This window comes from Chrysemys picta, chromosome 9 (genome assembly GCF_011386835.1).
Source record: "Chrysemys picta bellii isolate R12L10 chromosome 9, ASM1138683v2, whole genome shotgun sequence".
In the NCBI taxonomy this organism is placed as follows: Eukaryota; Metazoa; Chordata; order Testudines; family Emydidae; genus Chrysemys; species Chrysemys picta.
The window spans coordinates 92823730-92850805 of NC_088799.1; the positions used below are offsets into that span (position 1 = coordinate 92823730).

A 27076-nucleotide genomic window follows, 5' to 3' on the forward strand; every position below is an offset into this window, starting at 1 on the left:
GATTGGGATTAATACTTGTGTTGGAGGTCGCATAATATTTTCACTATTCTATGACAGTTGCAGTGACAGTTTCTCATTTTTCAAACTCATTTCATAATGTGGCTAAATACCCTGTGGAGGAGAAAACAATTAGGGCCTGCTCCCGATGGCGCTGATATCAAAGGCAAAGCTCACGTTGAAGGCAGTGCTACACGATCAAGTAGCACTGGTGAAATGTAGCCCTTTGCAGACCACCTGTGTACAAAGGAAGGATGGTTTTGAGGTTGGGGCACTGGTCTGGGGCTCAGGAGGTCTGAGTTGAATTCCTGACTCTGCCACCTTGGTCAAGTCACTTAATCTCTCCACTTCCTTTCTCCCATCCTTCATCTGTCTGTGTATTTTAAGTTCTTTGGGGCAGGGACTGTCTCTTAGTTTGTGTATGTGGAATGGGGCCCTGATTTCAGATGCACAGCTATAGCATTTATCACACAATTTTTCCCCCTGTGTACATTTGAAAATGAAGCAATAGCAGCAGATTCTCTGAGGACAGTCAGTGGACTTCCTTATCCCTGGCATAATTATGATGTTGGCTGTAGATCAGTGATTCCCAGTGACAGAGAACTGGCAAGTCACATGATGCTAATTCTCCTGGTTTCCAGCTGGGAGAAACAGAACAGATGTGATGGGGGGGAGATGAAATGAAGAGCTAGAATAACACAGGGTGATTGATGTATATTTTTAAAGGCCCAAACTCTGATTGCATTAAAGACCACTAAAATGCATTATTACTTTTACTGTTCTGTTATTGCCTAAGAGATGTAACACAATTGCAAATGAAAGAGGGTGGTCTTCAGGGGAGATGATTCTATTAACATATGGCCCGCTCTGTGAAAAGGTTTGGGAGCTCCTGCTGGTGATCCCACCTGGCCATCCATCTGCAGTGGCTGTTCCAAAGGATTTGCATGGCTGCAGGTGGCACCGTTGAAAATCATGACTGATATTTCAATTCTCTCTGCGGGCAATGCACCCCTGTGTAGAAGGCCAGCACAAGGTCTATGAACCACTTAAATCCACTTTAAATCAGGTGTAAGTGGGATTTGAGTGATGTATAGGCTTTGTGCTGATCCTCTGCACAGTGCTGAATTTCATCCTTTGGGAAGAAAAGTGGATCAGGATGATAGACTTTACAAGCACTGAGCCAGCTCAGTGCTAAAGAAGCGACGGTTTTTCTGAGAAGAAAAACCAGAGATGTGCATAATAATGTTAATCATCTCAGATTATTTAGTATTCAACTGTCTTCCACTGGCCAAAATAATTCCATCACAATATATTATACATATTTAATATAAGATTTTTAGTTTAAATGAATAATGAATTGGCTTGAGTTCTTTGAAAATAACACATTAAACCCCACTCTGTAGCTAATAAGTCTTGTCACTGGGATTCCATTTCGGTAGAGGAGTGCACCGTGCATGAGTTGTCTGATTGGTCATGGAATATTAATTGGTTGTGGACTGCAGACTTTGGTGCTCTGCCGTCAGGTTGACAAGAATGATAGCTTTCATTTGCATGCAAAAGCACCAGCTGTCCCTTCAAGATGGATGATGGGACCCCGCTTCATCCATCACTATTCTTTACTTTTTTATAAGATGAAAAGGCAAAAAAAAAAAAAAATTAAGAATCCTGAAAGATAAAATGTGCTCTGCAGATCTCCTTGAAATGAAGGGTAACTTCAAGCATCTTCTCTCCACTCAAAGTCCAAGAGAAATATTTTGAGTGCACATGAAATGGGGTGGTGTCCTTTGTGTGGAATGTATGTTTGGTGCATTTAAATAAAGTGCACTCTTGATTGAGATTTTAATTAATTGTATTGGGGGGGGGAATTAATATCCTTTTTCATACCAATTTGCCACGCCTTTTTCTCCACCGCATAGGAAATCTTACCCTTTTTTCATATAAGAAGGATGCACAATCCAAATTTTTATTTCACTACGTGAATGTGCATAACGTGATCCTATATGAGAACTTTTAAAAGTTAGCAGGAAGAAAGGTGTGTCAGCACTGTAAGAAAGAGATAATTACATAGCATTCTGTTAGCGTAATAAGAACCCTGCCATTACTGAACATACGTTCTTCCAGCACCCACCCTCCAATGCACATTATGACAGCACCTCTATTAATCCTTTGAGAGGCCCATCCCATCATTGGCATCAAACACATTAGTGTGTCACATCAGGAAATCCAGATTCCCAGCTGCTGCTGCTATTATTATTGAACATGTATAATAATTACATTATTACTTTTACTTTTCTACGGAGGAAATTGCCGTTATTGCCAAAAAGATGTAACACAATTGTAAATGAAAGGGGGTGGTGCTGTACAAATATATGGGAGATGGCAGTCTCTGCCCCAAACAGTTCACAATCTACGAGGTGTTAATCTTTCCAGATTATCTCCCCAGAGACCAACCCAACCATATTTCATTGTGTACATTCCACAAAAATCCCACCATGTATTTTTCCAGTGCACTACAAAACTTGGTTGCCTCCTAAATGGGTAATAAAAGACCTATTTGAGTCATGCAGCAGGAGCTACAACCTGGAAGATCTAACTGGCCAGGGTAGTTACTTATACACCTTTTTCTTAATTTTTTCACAACACAAATAAAGTTTAGAATCATAGAATATCAGGGTTGGAAGGGACCTCAAGAGGTCATCTAGTCCAACCCCCTGCTCAAACCAGGACCAATTCCCAACTAAATCATCCCAGCCAGGGCTTTGTCAAGCCGGGTCTTAAAAACCTCCAAGGAAGGAGACTCCACCACCTCCCTAGGTAACGCATTCCAGTGCTCCACCACCCTCCTAGTGAAATAGTGTTTCCTAATATCCAACCTGGACCTCCGCACTGCAACTTGAGACCATTGCTCCTTGTTCTGTCATCTGCCACCACTGAGAACAGCCGAGCTCCATCCTCTTTGGAACCCCCCTTCAGGTAGTTGAAAGCAGCTATCAAATCCCCCCTCATTCTTCTCTTCTGCAGACTAAACAATCCCAGTTCCCTCAGCCTCTCCTCATAAGTCATGTGCTCCAGACCCCTAATCTTCTCTAGTATCTGAAGGGAGTTGACTGTGTTGCTGTTCTTCCCTTTTATTCAGGGCACAAAACCACCCAGATAGTTGTGCAGGTGCCATGGTGACTGGAACCATGTAGGTAGGAAGATTGGGGGATCCTTGCTCCGTGGTGGTTCTCACCCAAAATGCCACGCTGTATATTTCAGAATTGTGCAGTAAATTAAACCCTCAGCTGCTGTTGCTGCTTTTCAATTTAAACCACATTTTAGAGCAGGCTTTGGAATATCCTAGTTTGAAGAAGGGGTTCTGGGTGCTGCTCTGGTCCTGCCAGCGGCAGAAGCTATCGGGACATCAGGAAAAGGCAGCTGACTGCCTGTTTGGACTCTGTACAGTAGAACCTCAGAGTTACGGACACCTCGGGAATGGAGGTTTTCTGTAACTCTGAACAAAGTGCAGTTCAGGCTCCAGCCACTGACGCTCCAGGCCAGGCTCCAGCAGCAGCAGTTTCTTCCCCTGGGTCAGACTGAGTTTGAAAGCTTGTCCCTCTCCTGGCTGGGAAACAGTGCGTGCCCCTCACGGTTGGGGAAGGGAGGGTGAAAACAGAGTGTCCTCCTCCTGTCTGGGGTGGATGGGTAAAAGCAGTGCAGACCCCAGCTCTGCTCCTGCTCTGACAGCTCTGGGAGCCTAGGGCTGGCAGCACCAGCGTCTTCGCCTCCTAGCTGTAAGTGGCAGCCCCATGCATGGCGGCGGAGGTAGTGGTTGGGACAGGCAGCCCAGATATGCCTACCTTTGAGATGCAAGACGGGCACAGTACAGTATTTGCTTTTTTTTTTTTTTGTCTCCACTGCTGCCTGGTTACTTCCAGTTTCACATGATGTTGGTTTACCAGTGAGTCCGTAATGCTGGTGTTTGTATCTTGGAGGTTCTACTGTATGTGAAGACCAGGGGCTCATTGCCAGGTTCTGCCTCTTTTCTGTGCCAGTGATGCAGTCTCTCCAACAGGCATAAGTTCCAAGCCATTGAGGGTTTTATAGGTTAATACCAATACTTACCAGTAACTGACCAAAAGCATTGGTATGCCACAAAAACACCTCCCTTGATCTGCACTTCAGCGTATGTGCGGCATCTTTCTTAAAACTGTAGTCATGCCACATCTCCTTCTTATTTACTAAGCATCTGTAAGAAGATCCATTTATTTGCCGTTGACATAGTCCTGTTAATGCTATCTACAATCCTCTTCTCAGAGGTGTAGCAAAAAAATAATTGTAATTTAGATACTGTCCAAACTCTGAAAGCAGGTTCATGTACCCGCTTTTAGATAACGTTAGCAGGAGATGATAATGTGGGTTCTGGCCCGTACAATGGTGGCTGTGTTCTTTAGCTCCATCATTTCCTACCTGAGTAAATAATACCAATGGTCTAGAACTTTGTCACAGGATGGTGATGTCTGGGTTCCAGGCAACTGCTGAGACATTTATTGAAATTAAGTGTTAGATGTTTATTTCCAAAGCTGGATACATTATCCTTTGACAATACTGTGTTACAAGGACTTTATTTCCATTACAGCAGAAGACTGATGCATGTATAATCATGTTGTCAGATTGCTATGACTGTGGCATATGGCAACAAAATGTTCCTGTTCTGAGTAACTGCATTTTGACTGACTTGTAGAAGAGACTCACTACTGCTAATCAGAGAACAATGCCTCCATCTAGACCCAGCTTCACAGAGCAATATTTTTATGAATGAGCTGTTGACTTGATTCTCTACTGCCTCTCACCTTGTATGGTAATTCACATCTGTGCCAAGAATGTAAAATACTACCGTTCTGATTTGGTAACGTAACCTATTGGTGCCTGTGTTACAAGCCTAATCTGTGGTTGGTTAGTTAGTACCCACTACGCCTCTGGCATTTAAGGCAGCGACAAAACTCCTCCATTCCTGTCTGTTTCTGGCAAGTCTTTCAATGGTTCCCGGTGGAGGGTATGTCCATTACCGCCAGAACTAGCAAGCTTTGGTTCTTTAGAACAAGCTGCAGCAGCTCATGCTTTTTAGTGCTGGTGGTCCTGGTTCAAATTCCAGATATGTCAGGCAACAAGTTAGCTGTCCTGGGACCATCGTGCACCCACTGTGCACTTGGCACTTATGCATAAGTGCCAAATTACAACACACAATACAAAGCAGTGGAGAAATCGGGTCTGAAATGGATTATTGTTTCAGTCATGAAGAAATCTGCTGGCACATGGTGGGATTTTCAATGGCGCCTACGGGAATTAGGTGCACATTTTCCAAGTGGTATAATGCTGTGCTTCACTTAGCAACAGGCGATGTCTTGTTAGCACACTGATGTATCATTTTGCAGATCGTTCCATATTCATCTACGGTATGAATGTTATAACATCACTGCCAAGACTTTAGATGCCATGAATAGATCGAAGCCATGTGTATTTGACCGAGGAGTGAACAAAAGATTGATTTGGGGTATGAGTTAGTTTCCTATCAAGGTTTTGGCATGCCATTATTTTCTCCAGAGGATGCTATTCAAACAGACCAGATCTGCTGTCAGAAGGTATTCCAGATTCTTGACTGAATGGTAATGGATGCTTTATGTTAATTAATGGTGGGAAAGTGCCAGGTCCCTTGATTTAAGGAAGTTGGCATTTAATTGTCTCCTAGAAGAAATGAAGCATTTTTCTCTTGCTTCCCCTCATTCTGCTACATATCCAGATAATTTATCCTTTCTTCATTTTCAATTACATTTACAAATACTTATCTCAGCAGAAGCCTTCATGGCAATACAACAGACTGCCAAATGTAGTTATTGGTGTTCATCACATCTATCAGTAGAAATCAGCAGCAGCAGTAAAAGGGGTGGGGGGGACAAGATCTGAACATGTCCCACCCCAGTGAGAAATTCCTTCCCTTAAATACATTTTTAGAAAGCTTTGTTCTACAAAGTATTCCATTAAGTCACTTCCAGGATGGGGGTCTTCAAGTCTTAAGCATCCGATCTCAATGGATGAGCCTCATTCTGTTTGCGCACTGTTTCTCCACTGGCATAACTTCACTGACTTTCACAGAGAGATTCCTGATTTACACAGACATAAATGAGAGCACGATTAGTCCCTACAACCTGAATTTGCTCATTTTAACCACAAAATAAAATGCAGATTGTGCCAGATAATTAATTGCTAGATAGTTGACATTTAATTGATTCTGATGCAATATGACTTTTTTTTTTTTTTGCAATGTTTTTCTTTGAAATACATCAGATTAAATTTGTCCGGATTTAGGAAAGAATGGATCTTCCTTACCAATTCAGAGAACAGTTTCATAAGGATGACTGTAACCTAAGCTCTTCCACACAGGAGAAATGCTATTTGTTCAACAAAGTTGTCTCTTATACATGTGTGCTTATGGTTCTGTATAAATAATAGCTTAGCATTAGTATTTATGGAGGAATTTCTACATAAATGAATGGACTCCACACTAATTTAATAGGGAAATTAAACACTTCCAGTAAAGTCAGTGTTTGTGGAAAGTGCCTCCCTTGCTGATCTAAAGAATGCTTTATAATGTCCTGGAAGGTTGATGCGGGGCCTACTCTGAGGTATGCGGATTCAGTCTATTTAGCCCAGAGCCATCCTCCCTAGCAAATGGTTTTGTGTACTTGCTTCTGAAAAAAAACTGTTTATTGGAGCATTTGTAAAGGTCCCCTCCAATTACTGTCTGGACTGCTGTCCGATATCGCTCCTTACTAAACCAGCTGAATATTGGTATTAATATCTATGGGGGAATTTCCCCATCAGTGAGCCCCAGTATACACTTGGAACCTATAATATGTGTCTCAACTTCACCGTTTCCCGAAAGGCCTGCTCCAATCGTTGTTCCGCATTTCTTCTCACTGTTGCACCATGTGGCTCCAGGTAATTGGCCTCTCCTGAAATTTGCCTGTCTCCTTTTCTAAAGCACAATCCCCCTCTCATGGTAGAACTGTATTTGAGAACAGGTGTGTGACAAGGAAAGTTGTTCGCTTTAGGCTGAATCATACTATTGCAGCAGTTCTGTGTTACACTGATTGACTTTGAGTCGATGTCACTTTTACATTATCTGAATAGTGTGATATTGAGAAAATAATCCCTCTCAATATGGATGAAGGAATGAGACACCAGGGATCATTGTTTTTATGACCAATTATGGTAGAAAAGAAGTAGTCTGAAGAAAAGGCTCATTACTATAAATCAAATGGAGTATTAAAAGGACCCTATTCTCTGTACCCTATGTCCAGCTGTTCACTGCATCCATTGAAATGCTAACCCAGAATTTCCAAAACCTCTTTATTTTAGTACTTCCCATCTGAGTGTCCTGCTTTACAAACAGTAATGAAATGAACCTATCTCTGTGCAGTTATTACTATTTATTTGTATTACAGGAGAGACTAGAGGCCCCAGTTGAGATCAAAGCTCCATTGCTTAGGCACAGTAAATACACATACAAAGTGGCTGCCCCAAAAAGTTTACAATCTAAATAGAAAAGACAGACCATTATTTCCTTTATACCAATGGGAGGCACAGGGAGATTCAGGGGTGAAATCCTGGATCTGTTGTAATCAACCAGAGTTTTGCCATTGACTTCAACAGGGTCAGGACTTGACCCTAAACTGTTTACTTGTGGTTTACACAGAAGTCTGTGGCACAGCTGGGAATTGAACTCAGACCTCCTGTATCCCAACCCAGTGCCTTAATCATCAGACTCTCCTTTCTCGCCAAAGAGAAATTCAGCTGGCTAAATATTATCATCCCCATTTGATGAGCACAGAGATTCTGACTTCCCAAAGCTCACTCACTAATTCATTTGCAGAGCCAGGAACAAAGCCCATATCTCCTGCCTGTTGTCCAGTGCTTTCAATGCTTGACTGTGCTCCGTCTCTGACGACAACATGTTTTGTGGCCATAAGAAAAGAATTAAGAGTTGATTGCATAAAGTGAAGGAAACAGGAAATAAAAATAACCTGGGCTCCCAAGAAAGATCTCACCGTGTAAGGTTTCTGCAAGTTATGCAAAACTTCTGCAAGTTATAGAATCATAGGAGTGGAAGGGACCTCGAGAGGTCATCTATTCCAGTCCTCTGCATTCATTGCAGGACAAAGTATTATACCTATGTTCAGCTTTGTTCAAGAGATACTCAGTCCTCTAAAGAAGAATCCTGTGTCATGTACCATTGAAATCATACTTGAGTTTATTATTATTTAAAAGTCCAGGTGTTGCTATCAAACAGGAGTGAAAATAAATATGGGAGGAAACAGCACTTCAAACAACCTCCTAGTAAGCAAACCACTAAACAGCCTTGGGGCATGTCCACCAAACTCTGAGGGAAGACAGACACATTACCAGGTGCCTCTGGGTAAAGAAATTTGCTTCCAGAGCTTAACATCAGGCACCTGTGACTTTAAGCTATGCCCGGGGTAATGTCAATGGTGAGTTGACTGTGCCATCAAGAAAGGACACTACATCTAACCCTCATCCTCATTGCTCATTATACATTGTAAAACCTATATTTGCATAAACGATTTCAGGGAAAATAATTCTGTCTTATTCTCAGGATAAAATTTCAGAATGTTAAGTAAAGGCAAATGAGCTCCTTAATTTGTGTGCTGTCTTACCAGAGATAGCATTTCCCTAAAGGAGAACCATATGGCCCTATGAATGTATGCATCTGGGAATTATACTATATTCCTTGCAATGGCTTTACCATGAATGATGTTGCCCCAGGCAACCCAGGGGCATGTGACATTCATAGGGGGTTAAGAAGATAGAGGCAGTACTACCCAAGCCCCTCCAGTGACAATTAATGAGGGTTATCTTCATGTTTTTTGACATAGGAATAGGAGTAAGTTGAATAGCAGTATGTTTAATAATAGGAAGCATGTTTGTCCTGCATATAGTTGGTTTACATAAAGTGGATTGGTGGGAGTCGTAGAAAGGATTAGGTGAAGGCACAAAATACTGTGTGGTACATTAAAGATATGTTGGTTTATTAAGTGCCCTGACTTTTTTGTTTCCCCTTTAAGAAAGGATAGAAATCAGAGCAGCTTTCCTCTATAAAGCTGTTGAGGGAATTAAAGAAATTGCTCAGAGAATGAGGTATATCTGAAATGAGGAAGTGGTGTTTATGGATTTGTGTCAGGAGCAGAGATCATAAGCTTTATATGAGAAGTCCTTGCAGCCAAGGAAATGTACTATCTTATTGGTTGAAAAAGCCTAAAAGCAATTTTCAAAGGTCAAATATATAAATGGATGCTAGTCCCTTAAAATGAGACTAGATCTTCAGTTCTCTATACACTTGTAACATGTAAGTTCCGGCATTCCTCTATATTTTATTCTGAAAATCCCTTTGGGCCACTTCAGTGCCTACAAAAAGCTATCTGACACATTTCTCGTTCATTATAATGATTATCCTCTCAGAGCAATATGGAAAAACACCACAGTTTAAATATGTAACCCACATGAACACATTAAACCAGGATTCAGAGACTCTGCAGCTTTAACTCAGCAAGAAAAAGAGAAGCTCAACTCATTTCAATGGGGGTGGGGTGTGTGGAGAGGGAAGAGAGAGAGAGAGAGGTGAGTGAACATAAACTAAAACAAAAGCCAAAACACATTGGAACGGCATGTGTGCGACTAGAACAACAAATGTACTCAAAAGCCTATGGGGCACAGGAAGTTAAAACGCCATTTGGTACCAGAGATGAAAAGCACTAATGGAAGGGAAGCCTAAAGGTAGCAATGCAAGCCAGAAAACCTACACAGAAACTAAGTGAGGATAATAGACAAAATGGGGACAACTACTGTAGTAACACTATTCTCAAAACATAGAGAATAAGCTAGAAAACCTACACAGAAACTAAGTGAGGATAATAGACAAAATGGGGACAACTACTGTAGTAACACTATTCTCAAAACATAAGGGGGCAAATTCAACCATGGTGTAAGTCCATTGATTTCAATAGCTTGAGACCAACAATGAATATGGCTCAACGGATCACATTCTGAGGTCACGTAAATTACCCCTTGGACATAAACCCGTCAAAATATGCTAATAAATGGCAATTTAGTCTGGCTTTTTTTTTTCCAGAGGGTAGAATGAAATATAGATTGAGAAATGAGCCATCGCTCTGCACCTAGGCCTCAATTCTGTGAGTGCTCAGAAACTGGCAGGATCAAACCCTTAAGGCCTGTACCAAAGTGTCATTGGAGCCAGGAGCTTTGCACTGACTTCAGTGAGCTTTGGAACAGGTCCTTATAGAGCCTGCAACCAAAACCAGCTTGTCTTTAACTCCTGTTACTTTGACACTGAATATACTTGGTGCTACAGACGTTCAGGCACAAGCCAACAGCCTGGTGTGGGAGTGAGGGGGAACCATTCCTCCTGGGTAACAATGTATTTGCTATGGTTCTCCTAGAAGGATCATAGTTTTCAGAGGCTGGTGACCTCAGCTGAACCTTCTGCAGTCGGAGTGCTGTTGTATTCTTCCTATTCCTTTAACAATTGCTTCCTTCTGCCTCTTTCCAGTGAGTCTATCTAGCACGAACAAGAACCAATAAAGAAACTAAACCAAAAGTGCAGAAAAACAATTTTATCAGCTTGTGTCTCTAGTGATGAGGTACCCTCCCAGCAAATGCTAGGGAGCACATCTAATCTTTACAGTAAGCTAAGGGACACCAGCAGAGAATTTCACAAAATAATTTTTTTATGATTGATAGCAGATTACATTTCATTTTATGTACTTCTGGGTCAGTGGTTCTTAACTGTTTCTAACTTATTATTTATTGACAATTTCAAGAAAGGAATTGAAGTATAAGAAGAGAGGAAATCCTAACAATCACTGAATGAAAAATATAGTGCCTGCAGTGGGAAAGTATTGTCTGCCACCTCTCTTGCAACACAACTACCTATCATTGTCCTCTTCTCCCGAACCTCTATTTATCCGTATCGCTAAGCGATTTGGAGGCTGCTCTGCCTGAGTGTTAGGAAACCATTTAGCTCATAGCGTGGGGTCTACCATGAGAGCTGGGTGAAACTTTTTGTGCAAAAAAAATAAAATGCAGATTCAGGTCAATTTCAGTGAATTCTTGTGGTAAAAACAAATTTGGTTTGGAAACATCTAAATATTTCGGTTCAGTGACTCTTCAAACCAATGGGGTTGGAGGGTGCTGAGCTCCATAGCGAAGGCACTCGGGATCTGGATCACAACCACTGTCTGTGGCTGTGCTTTCCACTGAAATACCCACAAAGACAGGCTGTGGTAGGAGGAGGGTTAAAAACCCTCTAGTGGGGAAAATGCCTGTTTCTAATGATCAACACCAGCATTGACTGTAGAGGGCACCTCTTACATACTTGCTCTGCCATGACATCATTTGTTTGGGAAGAATAAATCATTCAGAGGGCAGGTAAATCTGAAGTGTTAATAGTCAGGAGTGACAGGTGAAAGGGACTCTGAATGAGCAGACCAGTACATAGCAGTCCAAAGTAGAAGGAACAGAAAGAAACAGATTATGTAATGGGGGAAACATTATGTATGATGTTTATTATATAATATTAATACCTAACACTAATGTAATGCTTTTCATTGTGCATCTCAGAATGCTTTACATACAGGGAAAATAGCCGTTTACAGATGCAGAAATTGCGGCATAGAGACTGACTCTGCACCCAGATTAAGTGAGGCAGCACCAGGACTCCTGATTCCCAGTCCTTTGCCTATGATTTCTATGACTGATCTCCATTCTGTCACTTTTGATTTTCATTCTGGAATTGGGCATCGCAATATATCTTCAGAAAGGGGGGGGGGATGTAAATTCCCTTAAAAATGTAAAACTTAAGAAATATAAAAAGGAGGGGGCAGTATAGGTCTCCTAATAGACATACATTCTGCATTATTATTTATCAAAATTAAAATACAGGTACAGCTGCCATGTGTTCTATACTTGCTGACTTCCCTATATACCCTATCGTTCCATAAAGAAAAGCCACCTAATTTGTAATAGCAAATGTCTCTTACACACACACACACACACACACACACACACACACACACACACACACACACACACAAATCAGTGTTACATTGACAAAATGATACTTAGATCCAGATACAAAGCCCATTAAAATCACTGGGAGTCTTTCCATTGACTTCAATGAACTTTGAATCAGGACCTAAGGGCTCCAGTCCTGCAAAACCATAGCCATGACAGCATAACCCCCTAGGGTAGACTCAGCCTACACCAATGGAAGGGGGTTTTCTGTCTGTGTAGGAACACCACCTCCACAAACGACAGTAGCTATCTTGGCAGAAGCATTCTTTTTCATTGACATAACTGTGTCTACACACTGGGAGCTAGATTGGCAGAGTCCCATCAGTCAGGTGTGTGGATTCTTTTCATACTGCTGACCAAGGTACAGTGCTTAATTTGTGCCAGGGCTGAGCCCTGGCGCCTTTAGGCTTAGCAGTTCATAGCCCTGCCACCTATGGGCTTGCTGCATCTGTTATGAATCTAAAAACATTTCTTGAGTCTCGGCACCCAATTGCTTGAGCTCTGGCACCTCTTTCATTACAAATTAAGCACTGCCAAGGTAGTTCCGTCAACCTAAACTTTTAAGAATAGGCCAGGCCTTAAACGTGCTCACTTCTACACCTGTGAGCAATCCAGTTTGTTACACACTGGGAGTGGTCTCACTAAAAAGTTAGGCATGTATATTAGACTTTACAAGATCAGGACCTAAAACTCTTAAAGGAAATTCATTCTGTTCAGTTTATTATTATCCAACAAAAGGAAGATGACGACACCCCCAGACAGGAGTCAATTTATTGTATCATATTTTAAAACGTAACTGCTTCCACTGAATCAATTGGCCGCTAAGCCTGCTAGGGAATTGATACTGTATCGACAGCATAACAGCCAAGCAGCAACGTTGTGTAATAAATGTTTACACGTCATCAAGTCTGCAAATACTCAGTCACTTCTGTGTGACAGAATCTTCCTCTGATTGTAATTTGTCTCAATTTTTCCATTACTTGTTCTCATTTTCTAGCTTTGCTCACCGACAAACCTCCAAAACCATTGTTCCCCGTGGAGAACCAGCCGAGTGTCATAGATGTCCAGCTGGGTAAGTCCCCTTCTGGGAATAATAGAGCCTAAATATCAGTTCTGTTAACAGATGGGAAAAATTGAAAGGTTTATTGCCACTGTTATTACATGCAAATCAATTTGCTGCTTCTCATTTATAATGGTAGAATTTACTGCAACAGCAGTTTAAGGAAATGAGTTTGTGTAGCTTCAAGGAATGGCAATACTAATTGGTTACCCTGAGTATTAAATATGCAGGGCTGCCGCTCTTTTGGGTGATTGATAAATTAATGGATGCCTTCATTGGTGCCTGCGCTGGTCAGTCAATGTTCACCGTGCATAGGAGACAAATATTTTAATAAAATACAGGAGGGTGATCCTTTAAAAGATAAAGTGAAAGAATGCATTGTTTATTGACAAGGTTCTTTGATGAAAACATTTGTATTCTTTTGTCTGTCTCTTACGTTTTCTCTTGCTAGTCTGAATGTGTCTGAATCTTAATCAGCCACAGACACTTGTGGTAATAGGAAGAAACTTTATAAGAGAGTTCTGCAAAGTGACCTTTTTGAGAGTAGTTAGCTGTGGGCCACACTGTTGCTGTGGGGGATTTTGAAGTTCTGGTGGAAGTCTTGTCAGGTTGGAAACATTCCTTATGTTGAGGTCTGGAATTGCAAATACTATTAAGGATTGAAGTATGTGGGTTTAAGTTATAAAAGAAGCATTTGTTGTGACAGATTGTTAGCCTCATCATGCTTAAGTTAAGTTATTTTCCATCTCCTATTGCCTGACTCTAGGTTTACGCTGGAACAAGACCACTGAATCCTGATTTACACAATTATAAAAGGAAGTAAGATCATGGTTTGAGATTGTTAGATTGTGTTGCACAGATACCAGTGTGATAGGGCCATACATTTTTAATGTAAACCTACTGTTCTAAGTCCCAATTCAGTAAAGTTAACTTCAGGCTTGTGTTTAAGTGCATCCCTTTTCCACAAAACACTTAAGCATGTGTTTAAGTCCCATTGAATGGAACTGTGGTCCTTGAATTGGATTGTCTGTTAAGTTGTGGACAATAATGTGAATCGTTTGTGACCTGAATTCATCTTAAAAATTAGCTTTCAACAGTTTGTAAGGATTGCTAGAGAGAAGGCAACAGTGAATTCTGCCTAAAGTACCCAAGGCCAAATCCTGCCCTCAGATACAGATACTCCAATTATCTTCATTCGGATTTGTGTGCATGTGTCTGATGATAGAATTAGATCCTTAGTGATGAAAACAAACACACACACACACACAGGTTCAAAGGGCATCATCCAAAGCTCACTGTAATCACTGTCAAGACACCCACTGACATGGGTTTTGGATCATCCCAGCAAGCTGAATGCCAATTCAGTTCCATTAATTAAGCTCATAGATTTTACTTTTTGGGGGGAAAGAACCCTCAGAATTAATGAATCCTTCGAGGTTAATGAAATGTCCCCAAGTACATCAGTGAAACAAAGTAATACAAAACATGCACATCCTTGTTTCCTATACTCTTATTGGATCTTTCTTTCTAACCTCAATTCCCCCCACCTCATCTTACATATCTAGCCCCTGCAGAATATTTCTTTGACCAGTTCCCCATACGAAACTATTTTTTTCTACTAGTAAAAAGTGTTGATACAAAAAAATCTCCTACCCCTGGGAGATATGTTGCAGTAATAGGATTTCAGAATATCTCTAGAGGGAAATAAAAGTCCTTGCATTTTTTTGTCCCATAGTATAATCCATTAGTTGTCCCCTAGGATCTAGTAATTTACATGCAGCACTTTTTTGCTGACGCAGTGATACGTTTGGTTATTGTTTCTAAACTTTCATAATATGCTGAAAGATTAATGTTTACAAGGTAACCGTACCCTAAATATAGTTCTAAAGTACCGAGTGGCATTCTTCCAGCTGTACCCACCTTGATTTAAAAAGCAAGGAGCTGGGAGTAGAGAATTCTCAGTGAGAACCTCCCCCCCCCCTCTCCCTGCCACACACACACACTTGGTGTGGAAGGGTTTGTTGACCTTCAGAGCACAACACATTTTTCTCTATATCACAGAGCTTGAAAGAGGCATTGGGTGAGAGTTCTGGTGAGAGTTGTGGACAGGAGTGGGGTAGCTGCTGGTTTTAATTTGTTTATTTGCCTGTCTTAAAATGTTGCCTACAGGTACCAACAGTGTGTGTTTCTAATATATTTTTATTAGAAATCAACATAAATATTCTATTCAAAATCATCTTAATTTTACAATGTCAATAAACCCAGGAGATTAACCTGTGCATCCAATTTGTGTATGCCCTTTAAATAGTCAGGCAAATATTAAAATGCTACTACATACCAAAGAATCTACATTCACTCCATTAACGTGGCCACTTTAATAGAAAGACCAATTTAGCATTCCATTGCCAAATGAATCTTTAGTTGTCTTCTCTCTGTAGGCCCAGGAGAATAGCAGTTAATATTTCCTATATCCAACATTTAAGTTGATAGTATCCCTATAAATCTCAACATTTACATAGGATTTTTTAAGAGCAGTTAGTGGCCTGACCACAGACAATATCTTATGTGACCTAATTGCCAACTTCAGTACTCACCTCTTAGCTTTCTCTACTATAAGAAGATTCAAATGAAAATGGGTTTGCACGGTTCTTATTGACAATAGATAAAAGAGTTCCTTCAGGCTTCAAATAAGCCCAAGAGCATGTCTTGTTTCTTCTTAAGGTGTGTGATTTTTTTTTTCTTTTTCCATGCTTTGGAATTTAACAAGATCAAAACAGCCCTGTCAAGTTCAGATGGAAGCAGAAACTACAAATTGCTACCCACTTGTTTTCTTTGTTTGTCTCTGCTGGGGAGAATGAGCAAGACAGAGAGATGACAAAAGGACCAGAGAGCATCACAGAGGACTAGTGTGATAGTTCAAAACAATTTAATTATCCAAGACACTTTGCTAAACCAGACAATAATTTCAGCCCTGGACAAAACTAGAAGGGAAGTACAATAGATTGATTTAATTGCTTGCTTTGCTTGCTCATTTTCATCCAGAATTTTTGATTTTAATATTCATAAGCATTATGGATTTTGGAAGGATTTGTGAATCACAATCTCATTATAGAATATGCAGCAGACTTAACCCTTCTATACATTGACATTCTATTTTAAAGATTAGTTCTTCAAATACTGGAGTTTCCTCTAATAGTCTTAACTGTTTCCTAATGAGGATCATTCAAGGCTTTCCAATAGATTAAAGCGAAATGTTAAAGCTGGCAGAATATTTGTTCAAGATTTTTGAACAAATATATATTCATCCTTCTGTCAGATGACTAGCCCTGCAATCAATTGAATCTGGCCATATTGTCCTGTATTTCTCAGGAGAAGGTATGGCCTTGTAGCTTCTGCAGCTGATTAGGAATCAAAAAAAATTTCCCGCTCTACCAGTGATTTGATAGTGACCTTAGTCAAGTGACATAACTCCTGTCAGACATAATTTTCTGACCTAGAAAATGTGTTAATACCTCTTGGAGGATTCTGAGGATAAAGTTTGTAACGTGCTTTAAGATCCTTGCTTTCTACACTGCGCATTTACTTCTGCCGCAAAATATGGCTGCTTCTTTGTTGGACCTTATTTAGCCTAAATTGTCCACTACTTGTTGCAGAATTCCTCGTGTATTTTTTAAAAATCAAAACAGGGAGATGTGAACCCCTCAAAGCTTCAGGTTCCGATTCAATCAGTTTTAAAGATCTGAATATGACTGTTCAGACCATCGGAGTAAAAATCCACTTCTTTTGGAAGCAGGCCAGGATAGATTTGTCATTTTCTAAATGTGTGACACTGGCAACTGTAAGTGAAGCATGCTGTGCTATCAATCTCGTGACAAACTCTTGGTACAGTACTTTGCTAATTGTATTTAAAAATTATTTCCCCCTCCCCTTTCCTATGGAACAAGGTGACCAGATGTCCTGATTTTATACGGACAGTCCCGATTTTGGGGTCTTTTTCTTATATAGGCTTCTATTACCGCCCCTCACCCCCGTCCCGATTTTTCACACTTGCTGTCTGGTCACCCTGTATGGAACTTTGATTACTGGCTCAACACGCTGAGACTATGAATCTGAAGATCATCCTCACTGCATCAATTCTAGGCGGCCAGATGACTTTGAGCTAGGAGCCGGATCAGGCAAGAGAACCTTTGCACCATTCAGGCAGTACAAAGAGCCATGATCTGCCTGTGGCAAGACAGTGGAGAATTCCCCCAGAATGGGGGTGGGAGAGTCTTAACAAGCGTAAAATTAGCCTAGCGGGCTGGTGCACGCACCCTGGTGTAGGGGGCATATCAAGGGTGTGTTCAGAGAAAGGGTGAAGCACAGCTGTGCTCTAATTCTCTGCTAGACTATGGCCCCAAAGGGGCCATACTAGCTAGGTTATAATAGGGCAGCTCCTAGACTCATCTAACTACTGCTGGGGTTGATGCCTGACAATTAGAGCTGGGTGAATAATTGATTTTTCTGTTTCAGGCAGCAAACTGCAAAATCAGAAAAAAAATATTCACATCGGTAAATGCTTTGGAATTCGTAAGCAATGTCTGCTTTGGACCAGCAAACCGTGTGTCTGTGTGTGTGGCCCATGCCTTAAACCTTTAGCCCAGTAGGTGAGGTCTGTGTGTCTAACTCTTGCTTTCTAACCTTTGTCCCAGCAGTTAGGGCAGTTGCCTGGGATGTGGGAGACCCAGGTGTGAATCTCTACTCCAGAGCAGGGACTGGAACTCAGATTTTCCCCCTGCCAGGTGAGCATCTTAACCTGCAGGGTATAGGCCATTTTTGGATAGGCTGCTCTCCGTTTCTCCTGTTTAAGCTGTTAAATAAACCATTTGTCTGAAAAAAGTTCACCCAGCTCTACTTAGAATTACATATTCCTTAGACGAGCTAAAGATCTGAAAATGCCACATGCCAACAGAACTAGAGATTTTCTGTGCTGTTAATTCCTTGGCCTTTATTACAATTAATTTTAGGTAAAATCTCCTCTTTATGGATATTCAGTTAGAATTAGGTGTAATTGAAATGAATGTTTGCATGTCAGTGTGTATAGTAATTGAATCCAGCATTTAATTATCATCTGGTTTTAAAAATATATATTTGCTTTGATCTCAGAAATATGGTAGAAAGGAAGGGTGACATAAGCATTACTTTAAGAAGGGCAAATTTCTCGGTTAATTCATTTTCCAAACAAGGGAAGTGTCAAGGGATTTACCTTGCCAGGGTTCATGGTAGTTTTCTTGTTTTCAGAGGTATTGAGAAAAACATCTTCTATTTGAGCATTCTCATTTTTTACTGCCTAGCTGTTTAGAAAAAAAAAATTTCTCTGTGAGCTGTAACTGTGAAATATCCTGGGACTGATTGTTAAGCATATCAATCAAGGACACTGTAAAATAAGTGAAAGGGAATATGCAAAGATATGGTAACTGCTGAGAGATGTGGGAATCAGGTAGAGGTGGTAAAATAATAATTAAAACTCCCATTTACTTGAAGCTCTGATTGGAAGGAGCTCTATAGGATAGCAAAATTTATGGACATGCTGACATGTAAAATAAGATTAAGCTAAATTTACTGTCCAGGGTCCTGAATTTTATTTTAGACCTTTTTTCATTCTAAATTTCTGTGAACTCTTCCAAGGATGTTAATTTTATGCAAAAAGCTGCCACTGGAAGAACAGCAGCAATGGGTTGTCATTTGTCTAATGTTTATCTTATTACCAGTCAACTGACAAAGTCTTCATTCAATTCACTTTTAAGGATGGGAGTATTGAGAAGAGTCTTGATGCAATATGACGGTGTTTCCTAACCAAAAAATAATATAGAAATCCTAAACTTTAAAACAATCAATAGGAAAGCTGAGTTTTCAAGAGGAGTATGTGTGCGCACATGTGTGTGCAATATAAATGCACCAAAAAATGACATTAAAAGACTATTAAGGTTGCAAAGTCAAACACTGAAAGGTTAGGAAATGCCAGAATTAAGGTTGCCTGAACAACCTTAATTTGGCCATCCTGTGCGTATGCATTATCATACATGATTATATATAATTTTTTCCATGGGACTCTTGCCTTATTCAATGCACAGAATGGGATGCTCACTTAATGAGCAGCTACTCACTGTTTTGTTTTATCCTCATTGTTCGATATGTGGTATCCCCATAAGAAACACATAGTAGTGATGGCCTGTGAAAAGTTTGGTTTTAGTGACTTAACTAGCATCACACAGGAACTCTGTGACAGAGGCAAGGATAGACTCCAGTTCTCCGGGGCAGCATTCAACTGCCTTAAGTATAAAGTAGCTTCTTTCTCCAAGTAGTCTGGACCCAGGAGGAGGGTTAATGAAGAGCACAGGAGAGAGAAGTTCCCTGCTGTCAGTTCAGATGCCGGGACCCTGACCTGGCACAGTCTGCAGAACCCCGGAGCCACATTTGCAGGGGTAGTCCTGCTGAGCCCCAAACTGGAACATCCCCCAAACTGGGGAATTGAGCTGCTAAAATCTAAGACGTTCCCACAGAGCATGTGTGAACTGTGATTTTTTTCAAGTGCTTATAACGTGATCAAATCTGGGCAGTTTTTCACAGCAATGGCAAAAGCGTATTCCTGATCTCACCCTGCCAAATTTCAAATCCTTGCTCCAAAGCATGGGGGCACGAGAGCTTTTCAAGGCAACAGTCATCAGACTTTAACATGGGTAAAACAATGTATTTTCCCCTAGACTCGTCCTCTGAGATGGCTGAACTGTTTTGAGAAAATTTCAGCCTGAAGCTGAAGATTTCAGCCCAAACACTTCATTTGGCAAAGTTATAAGCAATTGAAAACAGTGTTTTATTATGGGAATTGTTGGATAATTCCAGCCCCGCCTACTATATATAATATAAAAAGCATTCTGTATCTTACTATTGGAAAATATGCTACCTATAATGTTAGTTTTGTAGTTGAACCAATAACATTTTATAGGTAGCAGAATCTTTCCTGCCAGTCTACCCTGTAGATATCCATCCTCCTTTAGTAATACTCAATAATACTTCATGGTGGGCACTGTAATTTACTCCACAGCCATAGTCTTCATCATTAAACTGAGTGCATTATATATTCCACAAACCGGGCTAAAAACGATTCTTCAATGTCTTAAATTCTTTTTTCCTTATGCAAAGTCTGAGCAAATGCCTAGGTACATAGTGAGGACAGAATCTTGCACCAAACCATATCCCAGATACAGAACAACTATGGAGCCTACATCCCATTGCTATGTCTAGCACCTTGAAAGTTTACTGTCTACCATGATTCTCCATCTCCTATCCAACCATTTAGGACAGTGGATCCATGAAGCTGCAGTACCACTAGCTCTCCATACTTCTAGGGAAGAAAGCTATTAAGGAGCAGTTCTCCATAGGGAGTGGTGTGTACAGAGTCCCTGTGAATGGGCTCTCTGTAACATGCATCTGCTCTGCAGCAGAAATGCAGAAGTTCCACTGCTTTCCAGGCCATGCATGCCTCCACAAGGGGAGGTAGGATTTGCATCTATTACAATAGCTTTTGTACTAATCTGTATGGAATATTAGAGACACATTGTCTGACATTTAACTTTAGAAAAAGTTCCCTAAATACTCCGTGTATTACAGCTAATGCTTTAATGCTAATTTGGTTCATTGTTAATAGCTTTTCCCAGGGATAAAGCCAAAATGCTACATTTAGAATTAGATGCCAGATTCTGCCATTAGGGTGGTTTAATCCACAGTAACTATCAATTTCAGTATGATTAATCCAGATATGCGCAGAGGTAACAGAGAATAGCTGCTATTTATGTCAGTTTGACTGATTTGGGGACACTGGGCCAAATTCTGCTGTCTGTCCTATGTGGTTAATGCCCATAGACATCCATGAGATTTTCACTAAGATATCAGGGAGCAGAAACTGATCTACTCTATATTTACATCTTTCATTACTGCCGTGCTTCTGTTGAAGTATTTCGTATTCTTCATTGGGTTTTGCATCAGGCTTCTTAATGTACAACTCTGAGGACACAATGATTTTATACTGTTTATTTTTATGGCACAATATCCATTGATACCAGACAAATATCCTTTAAGACAAAATTTGCCATAGAGGTGTCTTAAAACTGTAGTCAGATCTCTTTTATTTTCTTTCTTATCTGCACTACCACAATGTAAAATTCTTGAAGTAAAAGCAACTGAGTTTATAATGGCTAACTTTTCCATAGTGGCTTTCATCCATAGACGTTTACAAATGGATTGTAAACCTCATGGGACTGAACTTGCACATCTTCTGCAAAGTTCACTTTGAAGCCAATGGCAACTTTGTCCAAATGACCAGCATGTGTACCTACATATCCTCGCTCAGACAAAACGGTCATTGACTTCAATAAACACACTACTCCACCCACCATTACTTTGCAATATTTATCGCATTTGGATTGTTCCAAGTCGTATTTCCTCCAGAAAAGGGAAGTCCAGGCCACAGGACTAGAAGCATAAAGGATGGTCTAGTGGGAAGGATGCTGGAATGGGACTCCTGAAAAACATCTGTATTCCTCACTCTGCCACAGACTTTGTGTGTGCCTTTGGGCAAGCCACTTAATCTACTGGGTGCCTCAGTTCTTCATCTGCAAAATGGGGATAATACTTCCTTATTTCAAAGGAGTCTGAGGTGCTCAGACACTACAGCGATGGAGGTAGGAAATGGTAGGTAGATAGAACATTGAGGAATAAATATTGATCCAAGTTTTTCCTTATCTTTTTTAGTTTCTGATCATGAAACTAAACTTAAATGCATTTGACTGATGTGTATTTGTCATACTTATATGTGTGATACTATGCAATTGAAAGTGGGGAATATATGTATGTACTACTAGGAGGGCCCTAATATAGCTTCTGGGTTGTAATAAAAATGGGCAGTTCACACCATTTTCCATACTCGTTAAAAACACTGTCACTGGAATGCATTCGTGTTGTTCCATTTGATGTATGTTTGTCATATGACTGAGTTAGGAGAAGGTGAATGCCTCATATATTCTGTATATTACGGGACAATAACGTCTGGCTGCACTATTCTGACCTTTTCAACATTCTGCAAACTGCTGGGTATGCCATTCCACGTCTCCACTTATTTACATACTCACTAAAATATAGAGAAGGGGCAGAACGATCAGTCAATCGAAATATACAATAGCGAGATAGGTCCTACTGCTGGTTTTTCCACAGTGCATATCAAAGATTAAAATATGGATTAATCATTCTTATGAATCTTCCCTTTTATGAAGAATAGAAAATGGGAGTTCATAGTCTATTCCAAAGGCAACAACAGTGCAGAAAATGAAGAGTGATCACATAATTCCTATTTATTAAAATCAGGATATTGTAAACTCACAATCTTGGGTGCCATAGTTATATAGACACAACTTAAGACTTGTTATCAAAAGAGAAGAGTTAAAAAAAACCCCATCAAACTTTAGTTAAATTTAGTATATATTTGGTTTATTTTCACACTTAACTTTGTCCTAGATACTCTCGTATTTATTTTTGTCTTACAGGAGTGAATTGCTTGTATTACAAAACTGAAATTTCACTATTACAACCAGATTGATTTACTGTTCTATTCTTAGATGCTGCCTGCAAATGAGAGAGTCTCAAAGGGAGATTTGTCTATAAAGCACTGATACCTTTACAGTCTACTGAAAGCATATAGTACATGCCTTTTCAGCCCCCAAATATCAAGTGGAAATCAATAATACAGACAGTAGGAAGCAATGGAAACACAATGGAACACACTACACTTTCTATTGCACATTTTTAGGTTAATAGGCCAACTTCATGATAAATGCAGTAGTGGGTATGTTTTTATAAACTTAATACCATATAAAAGTTTGCCAGTTTTAGCATTTTCAAGCAGATGAATACATTTACACATGTGAGTAGTCCCATGAAATCTAAATGGAACCAGGGCCCGTGGAAGGATGTTTTGCACCCTAGGCGAAACTTCCACCTTGCGCCCCCCCCCATCCCCGAGCCCCCGCCCTGAGGCACCCCCCACCCCCGCGGCAGCTCCCCCCCTCCGCCCTGACGTGCCCCCCCCGTGGCAGCTCCCCAACCCCCACGCTGTGGCACCTCCCCCACCCCCCACCTGAGGCACCCCCCCGCCCCAGCTCACCCCTGCCCCGTCTCCTCCCCGAGCACGCCGTCGCTGCTTCACTTCTCCCTCCTCCCAGGCTTGTGGCGCCTAAGCTGATTGGCGCCGCAAGCCTGGGAGGCGGGAGAAGTGAAGCAGTTCACCCCTGCTCCGCCTCCTCCCCGAGCCCACCGTGTATAAGCATTTGTAGGATCAGGCACTTAACCCTTTAAGCAATACACTTATTGCTGAAACAGCAAACTTTGCTGATAGACTTGCACATAGCACTCACAGAATGGCATAAGTAAATAGCAATTTAAATTTAGCAGATCTAGGGTCTAAATGAATTGCATACTTTACTAATACAGACTCAATTACATGGTTTGCAAATGGTGCTGCATGCTTTATTGGTCAAGCTTCATACAATTCTCTCCTAACTCAAAGCATTTTCCATACTTCACTGACCAAGCTGAATAGTTTATGGGTTCAGAATTTACAGACTTTTTTTTTTTTTCAAAATTCAGTCATCCATGATTATGCTACATATCCTAGCTCATTTATCCAGAGCCAATTACTAGAGGTAGGAGAATAATTAACTAACCAAATCTATTCAATAAATTCCACCTCTTTTTCTATTCACAAATTGCCCTCGCATAAATGAGAGAAAACCCTGATCTATTTCAAATAATTTTCACAAATACTTAGGGGTTTGTAGCTCTTTCATGAGTAGTTTGTTGCACGTCTTCAATGTGTGGAACTGGGAATTGCTGCTGTTTTGATTCTACATGTTGGCCATGTAGAACCGTAAATTCCTTGACTGAACAAGCGTTAACTCTTTTATAATCAGGTTTCCAATTTAAATACCTGCACTGATGAATTTGAAATCCACGTTCAGTGAATAATCGGCAATATTCCCTTCAACTTCTGTTTTAGTAAACATACCTGGCAGAAAAGTGTTTTGCTAGAAAATTTGTATGCGAGGTGGGAGGGAATGCAGGAAAACGGAAAAGAACAAAACCAAACCAACAGCTGAAATGAATTTTTTTTTTAAATGCAAACAAATATTTCTGGAAAAGTTTTTGCCTCATTCAAACAGCTCTGCCACAAATCCACTTTAGAGACCAGATCGTAGAGACTATACAGCTCACATTAGGTAATCGGCTTTACCAAAGTAAATTGACTGAGAGGTTCTCTGTGGAACTGCAGTTCAGCTTTGGAAATTTTATATGGCAAAATGAATGCTACTCGGGATCAAGTTGCTATTCATATTGTAAGTACTGTATGTGATAAAGGGGCAGCATCCCATTTTAGCATTAATTCAGGTGCTGACGAATTCCAAGTTCAGATATTCTGCACAGTCTCTCCCCGTGTAACACCTATCTGAAATTATGACTATTATCACAGTGAAATTTGCAAATGAATTCATGTTTATCAACACCTTAATTTTCTACAGGCATGTCAGGGGTCATGTGTAATGGGGAACGGACACCCCCATTGCTTCCCACTGAAATAAATAGGAAATCCACAGGTAAATAACCTGTAGTGCACAAGAATAGACATTCCAAATTAAACAAGTTATATTCTAGAAGCTTTTTCAGATGAAAGATCAACAGATCATCTTTGGTAATATGCAAACCTCTTATTTCCTGAGCTAACTTTCAAATAGGCCTGCAACTCTTTTGTTCACACATCTGCATGCATACACCTTTGTTTGTGCTGAGTGCGTAACAACACACCTAACAACTCCATGTGTTTTGCAAAAAGTTCTATTAACACACACAAACAGGCATTCCTACATATAATAAGTGACCGATGGCTGTGGAAAATAGCCTCCAAAAATGTAAAAAAGTATATACAAAGAGAGGGGGTGTCCTTTTCTAACAGTAATAGTGTTGTGTATATTCTTCATTTATGTACCTCTCATTTTCTGATTTCCTGTGGTGCACATACTGCATTTACTTACCTCATTGTGTTACAGACTAAAGTCCATTTTTAGACATGCCATTTATCTAATTTCTAAAAATATATTTACTAAAAGTCCCCAAAACCTAATGACTGTGAAAATATTTGGAAGGTTTCCACCACTCTAGGTATTTTAAAACTGGATATTGTGATCCTACTTTCCCATCTCAAAGGCCCAACACATCCTAATGCTATCCGTAGAGTACTTAGATAGACTCATAGACTTTAAGGTCAGAAGGGACCATTATGATCATCTAGTCTGACCTCCCGCATGATGCAGGCCTCAAAAGCTGACCCACCCACTTTCCCTTTACTCAGCTGTTGAAGTCCCCAGATCGTGATTTAAAGACTTCAAGTTGCAGAGAATCCTCCAGCAAGCGACCCCTGCCCCATGCTGCGGAGGAAGGCGAAAAACCTCCAGGGCCTCCGCCAATCTACCCTGGAGGAAAATTCCTTCCCGACCCCAAATATGGTGATCAGTAGAACCCCGAGCATGCAGGCAAGATTCTCCAGCCAGACCCGCATTGACCATTAATACTAATTACCAGCGATGGCACGTTATTGACCTATTGACTAAAATCACGTTATCCCATCAAACCATTCCCTCCATAAACTTATCAAGCTTAATCTTAAAGCCAGAGAGGTCTTTCGCCCCCACTGTTTCCCTCGGAAGGCTGTTCCAGAACCTCACCCCTCTGACGGTTAGAAACCGTCGTCTAATTTCATGCCTAAACTTCCCGACAGCCAGTTTATATCCATTCGTTCTCGTGTCCACATTAGTACTGAGCTGAAATAATTCCTCTCCCTCCCTGGTATTTATCCCTCTGATATATTTAAAGAGAGCAATCATATCCCCCCTTAGCCTTCTGGCAATGAGCACTTTAGAAATATGATAGCTAATTCCCAGTGAAAACTGTCAAACAATTTATTACACGCTACCTGGTTTATTAAGTTTGACCTCAATAGAATTATAGAAAGCTCAAAAGATTGGTCATGGGCAACTTAGCTTTTTACTCCTAAATTTCAAGAGTGGGCCAGTTTGGTAGCAAGTAGTCACTACAGCCCATGACTTATGGTGGCCTTTGTGAGATTATGTGGTGAACTCAAAAATATTCCTAGCGGATAGATGTCCACTGTTGGTGTTAGATGACAATCTCATCAGAGAGACCAAGGATTTAAATAGACATGGGGACTGAAATAATTTTTAGACGTGGTCTCTCCGGGTTATGGTTGAAGCAAAGGAACCAGGTGCTGCTTATGCTACCCATGTTGTATCTGTTTGGTAGGTAACCCGGGGACTTCAGTCTCTGGGATTGGCACTTTGACATCTTTCATGATTGCTATATTCACTAAACAGAAAAGGAAAAATATGCTGGTTCATGTTCCAATACCCACTGATGTTTGCAGCATATGCTGGATATGGGCCTTCTGGAATTCTGGCAGAATTTATTTTTTAAAAAGGCAACCCAAGGAATCTGACTTTTTAGCAGACAATAATAGATGATTATGAGATTAAATAGGGGGCAACTGAACAGCTGGCATGTGTATAAACTTTTATTTCCTCACTACGCCTTTGATTGAAATCACCAGTTTTCAAAGCCGATGCTGACTCTATTGAACCTAATTTAGATCCTGTATCAAATCAGATGAAACACAAGTATAACTGGGAAGGAAACTGATGTTCTGTAACTCGAGCACTCAGCAGAATGCCACATCTGTGGTGGGAGAAATATGATGAGTTCCCACAACCACCTGCT

The 27076-nt window shown here is 40.6% G+C and overlaps 1 protein-coding gene across 3 annotated transcripts in view; it reads left to right on the forward strand.

The window, feature by feature from the left end:
- The window catches only part of IL1RAPL2 (interleukin 1 receptor accessory protein like 2), a 552531-nt gene that overhangs the window by 396828 nt on the left and 128627 nt on the right, over positions 1–27076 (forward strand). For all 3 annotated transcript variants that reach the window (XM_005298972.4, XM_005298973.4, XM_065556687.1), the window contains exon 6: positions 13142–13216. In XM_005298972.4, the coding sequence (XP_005299029.1) occupies positions 13142–13216 (75 nt within the window). The remainder of the gene's footprint in view (positions 1–13141; positions 13217–27076) is intronic.